The sequence below is a fragment of the Capsicum annuum genome, chromosome 2 (assembly GCF_002878395.1).
Source record: "Capsicum annuum cultivar UCD-10X-F1 chromosome 2, UCD10Xv1.1, whole genome shotgun sequence".
Classification (NCBI taxonomy): Eukaryota; Viridiplantae; Streptophyta; class Magnoliopsida; order Solanales; family Solanaceae; genus Capsicum; species Capsicum annuum.
This window is the reverse complement of record NC_061112.1, coordinates 124,026,000-124,036,177: the sequence shown is the minus strand read 5'-3', so window position 1 is coordinate 124,036,177 and position 10,178 is coordinate 124,026,000. Positions and strand designations below refer to the sequence as shown.

The following is a 10,178-nucleotide window of genomic DNA, read 5'->3' as shown; positions in this document are numbered from 1 at the left end:
AGAAGTTCTCTTACGGTATTATGTCTTCATCTTATATGACGAGATTTACCGTTATACATCATGCTCCCTGCCCTACCTATTGCCGCTTGGCTATCACAGTGTATACATACTGGTGCCACTGGCTTAGTCCAATACGAAATATCTTCCAAGAAATTTCAGAGCCATTCTGCTTCTTCACTGGCTTTATCTAATGTGATAAATTCAGATTCCATTGTAGAGCGAGCGATACAAGTCTGTTTGGATGATTTCCAAGAAACTGCTCCTCCGCCGATAGTAAATACATATCCACTTGTGGATTTTACTTCATTCGATCCGGTGATCCAATTCGCATCACTATATCCTTCAAGTACCGCAGGATATTTATTATAATGCAAAGCATAATTTTGAGTGTATTTAAGATACCCCAAAACTCTTTTCATTGCCATCCAGTGAGTTTTGTTGGGATTACTCGTGTACCAACTCAATTTACTGATATCGCATGCTATGTCTGGTCGTGTAGAGTTCATTATATACATTAAACATCCCAATACTCTTGCGTACTCCAATTGCGAGTCACTTTCACCTTCATTCTTTCGAAGTGCAAAGCTCGCATCCTATAGAGTCTTGGCAATACAGAATTCCATATACTTAAACTTGTCAAGACACTTTTTGATATAATGAGACTGTGACAATGCCAACCCTTGTGGAGTTCGATGGATTCTTATACCTAAGATCACATCTGCAGCTCCAAGGTCCTTCATATCAAACTTGCTCTCGAGCATTCATTTTGTTGCATTTATGTCAGAAATATCTCTACTGATGATCAACATATCATCCACATATAACATACAATGACTTGGTGATTTGGAGTGTCTTTAATATAAACACATTTATCACATTCATTTATTTTGAATTCGTTTGCCAACATGGTTTGGTCAAACTTCGCATGCCATTGTTTAGGTGCTTGCTTTAGTCTATATAATGACTTGGTGAGTTTACACACCTTGTTTTCCTTTCCTGGAACCACAAAACTCTCAGGTTGTTCCATGTATATTTCTTCCTCTAAATCTCCATTTAGGAATGCAGTTTTCACATCCATTTGATGGATTTGAAGATCATATACCGCAGCCAAGGCAATTAATATTCGAATCGATGTTATCCTTGTTACTGGCGAATATGTATCAAAGTAATCAAGACCTTCCTTCTATTTGAAGCCTTTTACTACAAGTCTTGCCTTGTATTTGTCAATAGTACCATCCGCCTTCATTTTTCTTTTGAAGATCCATTTAGAACCTAAAGGTTTATTTTCGGGAGAAAGGTCAACCAATTCCCATGTATGGTTGTTTAAGATTGAATCAATCTCACTATTGACTGCCTCTTTCCAAAAGAATGAGTCTAACGAAGATATCGCTTCTTTAAATATTTGAAGCTCATTTTCTAAGAGAAATATTACAAAATTCGATCCAAACGAAGTTAACGTTATTTGATGTGTACTACGTCTTGGATTTTCTTCATTGTGTACATTCTCACTTAGTTCATATCGAGGTCGTTTAGATCCTCCGCTAAACTGTTCATGTCTAATTTTATACGGGTAAATATTTTTAAAGAATTCAGCATTGTCTGATTCAATTACCGTGTTTTCACTAATATCCGAATGTTCGGATTTACGAACCAAAAATCGACATTCTTTACTACTTTTAGCATATCCTATGAACACGCAGTCCACCATTTTAGGTCCTATCTTAACCCTTTTAGGTATAGGAACTTATACCTTTGCTAGACACCTCCACACTTTGAAATATTTCAAGTTACATTTTCTTCCTTTCCATTTTTCGTAAGGAATTGATTGTGTCTTACTATGGGGAACTCTGTTGAGTATACGATTGGCCGTAAGGATAGCCTCCCCCCATAAGTTTTGCGGTAAACCAGAACTTATAAGTAAGGCATTCATCATTTCCTTCAAAGTTTTATTTTTTCTTTCCGTAATTCTATTAGATTGAGGTGATTACGGGGCCGTAGTTTGATGGATTATTCCATTCTCTACACATATTTGTGCAAAGGGAGATTCATATTCTCCGCCCCTATCACTTCTTATCATTTTGATCTTTTTGTCTAACTAATTTTCAACTTCTATTTTATATTGCCTAAACGCATCTATTGCTTCATCCTTACTATTTAGCAAGTAGACATAACAATATCTAGTGCAATCGTCAATAAAAGTTATGAAATACTTTTTCCCACCACGAGATGGTGTTGACTTCATATCACAAATGTCAGTGTTTATTAAGTCTAAGGGATTGGAATTCCTTTCAACGGACTTATAAGGATGCTTTGCATACTTTGATTCCACACACGTTTGACACTTTGATTTATTGCACTCAAAGTTTGGCAAAACTTCTAAGTTAATTAGTTTTCATAACGTTTTGTAATTAACATGGCCTAAACGTTCATGCCATAAATCATAAGACTTAAGCAAATAAGAAGAATTCGAACTTTTATTCGTTTCAACAGTCATTACATTCATCTTATAAAGGCCCTCCATGAGATAGTCTTTTCCTACATACATTTCTCCTTTGCTAACTACAATTTTCCTAGAAATGGTCACACATTTGAATCCGTTCTTATCTAGAAGTGAAACAGAGATTAAGTTCCTATGTAATTCGGGAACATACAAGATATTTTTAAGTGTCAAGACCTTGCCCGAAGTCATTTTCAAGCATATTTTCCCAGTTCATTCCACCTTAGCAGTTGCGAAGTTCGCCATGTATATCATTTATTCTACTTGAGCTGGAGAAAATGACGAAAATAATTCTCGGTTGGCACAAACATGGCGGGTGGCACCAGAATCCATCCACCATTCGCGAGGATTGCCCACCAAGTTGCATTCTATGAACATAGCACACAAATCATCGCAGTCATTGTTGGACTCAATCATATTCACTTGGTCCTTTTTCTTTCCTTTTTTTGAGGCACGACAATCTGTGGACTTGTGGCCAATCTTGCCACAGTGAAGCATTTTCCCTTGAACTTTTTCTTGGGTTGATTGCTTCCATGTTCAACTTTATTCCTCTTCTTGGAATTGTTTTGGTCATCTTCTACAATATGAACTCCATTTATTGTAGAATTTCCTTTTGACCTCCTTTCGATAGCTTTATTGTCCTCTTCGATACAAAGTCGGATAATGAGATCTTCAACGGTCATCTCCTTTCGTTTATGCTTTAAGCAGTTCTTGAAGTCTTTCCACAAAGGTGGTAGCTTCTCAACTATAGCTGCTACTTGAAAAGCATCGTTCACAATTAAACCTTCTGCTAGGAGATCATGTATGATGACTTGTAAATCTTGTACTTGAGAGACAACAGATTTGCTGTCAATCATTTTGAAGTCCAGGAATCGTGCAATAAGGAATTTCTTAATTCCTGCATCTTCCTGTTTATATTTCCGTTCAAGTGCCCCCCACAGTTCTTTTGATGTCTTGGCTCCACTATAGACATTATATAGGTCGTCTTGCAGACCACTCAGAATATAGTTCCTGCAAAGGAAATTCGAATGTTTCCAAGCTTCTACAATAATGAAGTGGTCCTTTTTCGAGGTTTCCTCGGGAACCTCGGGAGCGTCTTCCCTAGTGAACCGTTGTAGACATAAAGTGGTGAGGTAAAAGAACATCATTTGTTGCCACCGCTTGAAGTCAATGCCAGAAAATTTTTTGGGATTCTCCGCCGGTGCCATCATTGGCGGAGCATTTGTGCGACTTGATGTGGCAATATTATTTGCCCCCATAGACGTTGTCGTATCCATCATTTGACTTTCAGTTGTCATTTTTCCTCACCACAAGACAAAAAAATTAGTATTTTTTAGAATACTATTAATAAAGTTAAATAACTTTAAACTCTTCTTCTTGTTTCTAGTTAACGATGAAGTTTTATTACTTAAAATCATCAACTGAATGAACCTTAACTCGTGATGAAGATTTTATGTCTTCTAATCACTAGTTAAATTCAAGCGGAGTAGAAAGCGTAACTTTAATCTCCAAAAACAAGCAATACAGATTCTGTAAGATTATTCCTTAAGATTGTTATCTTCCACAATACGGGTACGTAAAATCTTTATAGCAGAACAACAAATTCAACTCGAGTTCAAATATGAACAAGAACACAATGAAGTATTAAATGCCCTCAACACAAGAACAAAATGACCTTTCCAAAAGGTGTATTTATTTTTCAGAAAATAAAGATGAAACAGAAATTATTAAAGACAAGTCGTCCAAATTCATGGACTTTCCTTAAGGAATAATTTCCCTCACTATACCCGAGGTTATGGAATTTTCCTCCCAGGATAAAATGGCCTTCAATCCGACTATAGTGGTACCTCAAATAGGCGGATTCTTCAAACACTCACGGTTTGAATTATCTCTTAGAGTATTTTTAAGACAAGAAGAAGGAGTTTGTAATCTAAAAATTTCTGTACCAAAACTTGTGAATAAAAGCAGGTTTTTATAGCCAAATGATGCCTCTTCTGAAAAGAGACAAAGGTTCATCTAAAAGGTGTTACCTTTTCTAAAAATTCATGTCCATTCAGCCAAACAGTGTGACTGTTCCTGAACAGGCATGTCATTTCGTGAATAAGTGTGCCAGTTCGATGAAGTGTTACAGCAGTTCATGAATCAATGCAACTGTTCAAGTAAACAGTGCTACTGTTCACGCAAAACAGTGCTACTGTTCACGAAACAGTGCTACTATTCATGCAAAATAGTGCACTACTATTCAGTGAAACATTGCAACGATTCAGTGCTTCTGTTACTATTACTGCATGCAAAAATTATTAAATGGAGGATTACTGTTTAGAAATTCGAATCTCAAATAAATTTTGTCCAAAAAGATAGATCTCATCGATCGATTATTTGCCAAATTCAAATTCAAATTCGTGCCGAGTGAGCTACGATGACGGTACGAGGCATCATTTATTTCTTGCCTTACTTGCCATGTGGAGTAAGTGTTTCTCAATATAAAAACTCTCAAGTTCTCTTCTTTCACCAATGTGGGAGAAAGAGTAAACTTGCCAAAATTGAGTACACTTTCCTTTTTTGGTGTTAACTCAATTTTTCTCTTCCACTTGATTTCTCCATTTTTCATTCAACACACTTTCATTACTATGAACCCAACACTTCCATGTTGCACTGGATTTTCAGCCATAACAATGGCTGATTTATTGTCCACATAGATCACAGTTGGTTCTTTTGCCAAAAGATCCAATTCAAACAAGATTTTTTCAACCAAATTCCTTGATTTGTAGCAGAGGCAACAGCCATATACTCGGCTTCAGCTGAAGATTGAGCTACGATATTCTGCTTCTTTGTGCTCTATGAGAAAATGTCTGAACCAAATGAAAAGGAGTAACTAGATTTGCTTTTGTAATCATCCAAGCATCCACCCCAGTCACTACGTGAATTGATAATAAGAGATTCATTTTCCACACTTTATACCAAATTTAATAATATGTTGTCCCTCTAATGTACCTCAGCACCCTTTTAGCAGCTCCAAAATGCTTGGTTCTGGGACATTGCATATATCGAGACAATAAACTAGCAGGAAATATCACATCTGGCCTGGTAGCAGTAAATACAATAAGCTTTCAATAAGGCCTCTATGTGAATCTGTCCTCTCTTCTCCGTCATCCTTTATTAACTTTTTATTCACAACAAGTGGAGTTGCAATAGGTTTGCACTTATCAAGCTTGAGTCTTTTTAAGAGATTCAGGGCATACCTCTTTTGGGACAAGAAAATTCCTTCGAGAAATCTCTATTCCCAGGAAGAACTTCATTTCCCCTAGATCAGACACTTTAAAAACTTTTAGCATCACATTTTTAACTTCTTGAACCACAAGAGAATCTTCACCTGTGATCATCAAATCATCAACATAAATGGATATAATAATTAACTTCCCATCAGCTTGCCTTTTGAAGTATAAAGTAGGCTTATTTAGGCTTCGGTTGAAGCCTTGAGACAGCAAATGAGTATCCAGCCTATTGTACCAAGCTCTCGGAGCTTGTTTAAGGCCATAGAGAGTCTTTTTAAGCTTATACACCTTGTCTTTTTTGCCTGCAACTATAAAACCTTCAGGTTGTTCAATATAAATATCTTCTTCAAAAAAGTCATTTAAAAATGCAGATTTGACCTCTAAATGGTAGATTTTCTACTTGTATTGTGTTGCAAGAGCAATTAGAAATCTTACTATCTCATGCCTCACAACAGCAGCAAAAGTATCTCCAAAGTCCACTTCAGGCTGTTGGGAATAGCCTTTAACTACGAGCCTGGCTTTATGTTTGAAAATGGAGCCATTTGGATTGACCTTTGTTTAGACCTATTTGACACCGATGATGTTCTTTTGTTTGGACCCATCAACCAGCTCCAAAGTATTATTTTTATTAATCATGGCAAGCTCCTCCTCTATTGCAGAAACCCAAGCTTCATGATCTACTTCTTTTTGAAAGAAAGATGGTTCCACAAGAGCAAAATTGTATTACTCATAAACTTCAGGTAGTGACCTGGTCTTCAATACAGGAGAATCTGAAGTTAATTCAACATCTGAATTATGCTCTTTTCTAATAATAGGACAGAAAGAAATATCACTCGTCTGTGGATTTTGAGTTGCAACTGAAGTACTCCTATCTTGGTTCTTCATAACAATATCTCAATCCCAATCATAGTGGCTAGACTCGTTTACCGCAAGATCTCTACTGATAAGCACCTTCTTCGTACGAACATTATATAATTTTTACTCTTTTGCAGCTATGTTATAGCCCAACAAAATACAGAGTTTTGCCTTATTATCCAATTTTTCTCTTTTAGCATCAGGAATATGTGCATAGCAGATTGAACCAAAGATTTTTAAGTGTCTCGCAGACGGCTTTATACCTTTCCATGCTTCAAATGGTGTCATGTCTTGGAGTGCTCTAGTTGGTAATCTGTTCAGAAAATAGCCTACGGTATTGACTACCTCAGCCCAAAAATATTTGGGTATCTTCTTTTCTGTTAGCATACATCTCGCCATCTTCATCACGGTTCTGTTCTTTCTCTCAGAAATCCAATTTTGTTCTGGAGTGTAGTTTACAGTAAATTGTTGTTGAATGCCTACATCTTTAAAATACTTGTTGAACTAATGTGAAGTATATTCAATTCCATTATCTGACCTGATAGACTTCAACCGACAACCACTCTCCCTTTCTACCATGGCCTTGAATTCTTTGAAAACAGAAAACACCTAAACTTTTCTACTTAAAAAATAGACCCATGTCATTCGAGTTAGATCATCTATAAAGAGAATAAAATATTTATTCCCACTCAAAGAAGCCATCCTCATTGGTCCACATATATCTGTATGAACCAACTCTAGCTTTTCCGTCGCCCTCCAAAGACTTCCTTTAGAAAAGAATCATCTATGTAATTTACCAAATTGACATGACTCACAAACATCTCGGCACATGTCAATTTTTGGTACATAAAGCACCATACCCTTGGATTGCATATACACCAATGGACTAAGGTTGTAATGACTAAATCTTTTATGCCAAAGCCAAGTATCACTCATTTCAACATTGAAAGAGAAACTTTCAAAATAATAGCATGAAATTGGAAAGAAATTACCAATCATGCTAATTTTAGCTACTTCACAACCTTTAGGATCAAAAATGACATATTTGTTATCCTTAAAAGTAAGTGAATAATTATTGTGAAGCAACTGAGCAACACTTAACAAGTTTTGAGTCAAGCTTGGCACATAAAGAACATCATTTATGATTTTTATACCTTCGTCCGTAGGAAATTTTACTGATCCTCTTCCTTGAGCTTGCACCAGTGCACCATCTCGAAGCTTTACTTTAGTCCTATCAGACTTGTCCAAGCTAACAAATAGATTTTCATCAATCGGCATGTGCCTTGTGCACGCACTATCGGCATACCAATTACATCGATTAATATATGAAGTGTGTAAAGCCATGAATACCTCTTCCTTTGATTTTTCAACTTGGTGATCTTCCACAAAATTTACTCGTTGGGAAGACTGACCACTTTGAGCTTGCTTTTGCCTGCAATACTTCTTAATGTGTCAATACTTCTTACAATATCTACATGAAATAGGAGACCTCTTGGACTTTTGCCAACAATTCTTCTCCAAGCAGTTTGTTTCTTACAAATACCACAAGGTGAAAATTTTCCTCTCCTCAACAATTCACCTTGGTATCCACCAGATTTCACCTCTCCAGAGTGATCTAAAGAGACTTTTTTGCCTTTCTTTTGTTGCTTAAATTTATGTCTTACTTGAAAGGCATTTTCGAATGTATCTTCACTTCTCATAGTTACCCGTTGCTCTTGGATTTGTAATTTAGAGATTAGCTCAGCTATTGAAAGAGTATTCAAGTCACAAGACTCTTCAATAGCTGAGATTTTTTATTCAAACTTGTCCAGAAGGCTGACCGTGATCTTCTATACAACTTTCTGATCTAGAAATTTTACACCAAGTATCCTTATTTGGTTCATAATATCCATCAGGGAAGAGTATTCTTTCACACTATCCGAGCCCTTCATCTTCAAGAGCTAAAACTCCCTCTTCAAGGCTAAGACCTTGATAGACTTCACTCTGTTGCTTCCTTCAAACTCTTCCTTTAGCTTATCCCAGGCTTCTTTGGCTATCTCACAAGCCATAATCCTTGTAAACATCACTTCCATAAGACTTGAATGTATGTAAGTGAGAGCTCTTGGAACTCTAGTCACCAACTCATCATACTTTTTGATATCATTGAGAGTTGAGTTGTCTCTCAATGGCTGGACAACAAGTTATCCTCTCTCAACGACATTCCACAAGTTGAGATCCTTCAAATAAACCTTCATTTTAATGGCCCAAATATGGTAATTCTCCGCCGAGAAAATCGGAGGACCCAGTGGTGCCATGTTTTTTCAACAAATAGATCCAAGAAAAGAGCTTAAAAAAAGATGAGTCAATCAACAAAAAACAAATTGATATCCCTTAAAAAATGAACTCCGATACCATGTCAAAAGAAAGGCAAGAAGAACTGAGAAGAAACAAGCTGAAACAGCAACAAAATGGAGCTGTAAATTGCTACCAGAAAACAAACTGCAGAGAAAAGAAGAAGAGCTGAAACTTGTTAAGTATTCTATTTATTTCTCTTGATAGATCATTACATAGACTACACACATATATATAGTGTGTGTGAGAGGAATACAAATCACAAAACAAGCAAAAATATCTCACACAATACTAAGTACATATGTGGCCAAAACTAACCACCACTCATTTTAAATAAAAGACTTGTCTAGTACAAAAATATCTACTAACTAGGAGTTTGTAGATAATTCTTAATTTCCTAACAGAAGAGACATCTCCAAATCCTAAGTGGACTAAAGCTATGAAAGAGGAGATCGATGCATTACAGGAAAATCAAACTTGGGAGCTCATGCCGAAGCCAAGAGATCTTAAACCGATTTCTTGCAAATGGGTTTATAAAGTGAAGTGCCGTACGGATGGTTCTGTTGAAAGAAACAAAGCTCGTTTGGTGGCTCGGGGTTTTTCTCAAAAATATGAACTAGACTATGATGAAACCTTCAGTCCAGTAGCCAAGTTCACAACATTGTGTGCATTATTGGCGCTTGCAGCAAGCAAAGATTGGAAGTTAGGGCACAGGGAACTGGATAGGGATATTTACATGACTCAGCCATGCCATACTTATTGTGGCTTAAACTACACCATTCAGCAAGTCAGTATCATTGTGAAAAGGAAGGTACATTGCACATCATGCATAGCTGAAGCAGAGTTGATACTATCCTTCATTTTCACTTATTCTCGAATTAGGTGCTCAAACGTACACGAAAACTGTGACTAATGTTGGTGAGGCAAATTCTATTTACATAGTTCAAGTAATTGAAGTTGCAGGCGTCGCGTTGAGTGTTAAGCCTAGAAGTCGTCCTATCAAGTAACATTTAAGCGTTCAACTTCAACAAACTCTGTTAGGAATCCAATATCAGTTTCCAAATGGGAAAGTAAAGATGAGATTGGAGTATATTAGTTATGACTTCCCATTTTTTCCTTCATAGATTAGAATAATTATTTGTTTATTAACTTTAATTTTTCCTTTTGTCCTTATACTTTTAATGGCTTGTTTAAAATTAAATTTCAAAAATCAACTTCTT

General features: G+C 36.4%; 1 protein-coding gene across 1 annotated transcript; it reads left to right on the top strand.

Annotated features, from left to right (window-relative positions):
- Positions 1 to 9,397: 9,397 nt before the first annotated feature.
- LOC107858110 (uncharacterized mitochondrial protein AtMg00820-like) lies at positions 9,398 to 9,965 on the top strand. Its single transcript, XM_016702835.2, has 2 exons — positions 9,398 to 9,749; positions 9,841 to 9,965. The coding sequence occupies exons 1-2, from the start codon at positions 9,398 to 9,400 to the stop codon at positions 9,963 to 9,965; spliced, it is 477 nt and encodes a 158-aa protein (XP_016558321.2).
- Positions 9,966 to 10,178: the final 213 nt, after the last annotated feature.

Excerpts from the sequence above, each read along its gene's own strand:
- LOC107858110 (XM_016702835.2), top strand. The coding sequence starts at position 9,398 with ATGAAAGAGGAGATCGATGCATTACAGGAAAATCAAACTTGGGAGCTC. Across the intron at positions 9,750-9,840 it reads CTACACCATTCAGCAAGTCA|GTGCTCAAACGTACACGAAA; the intron begins GTATCATTGTGA and ends TTCTCGAATTAG.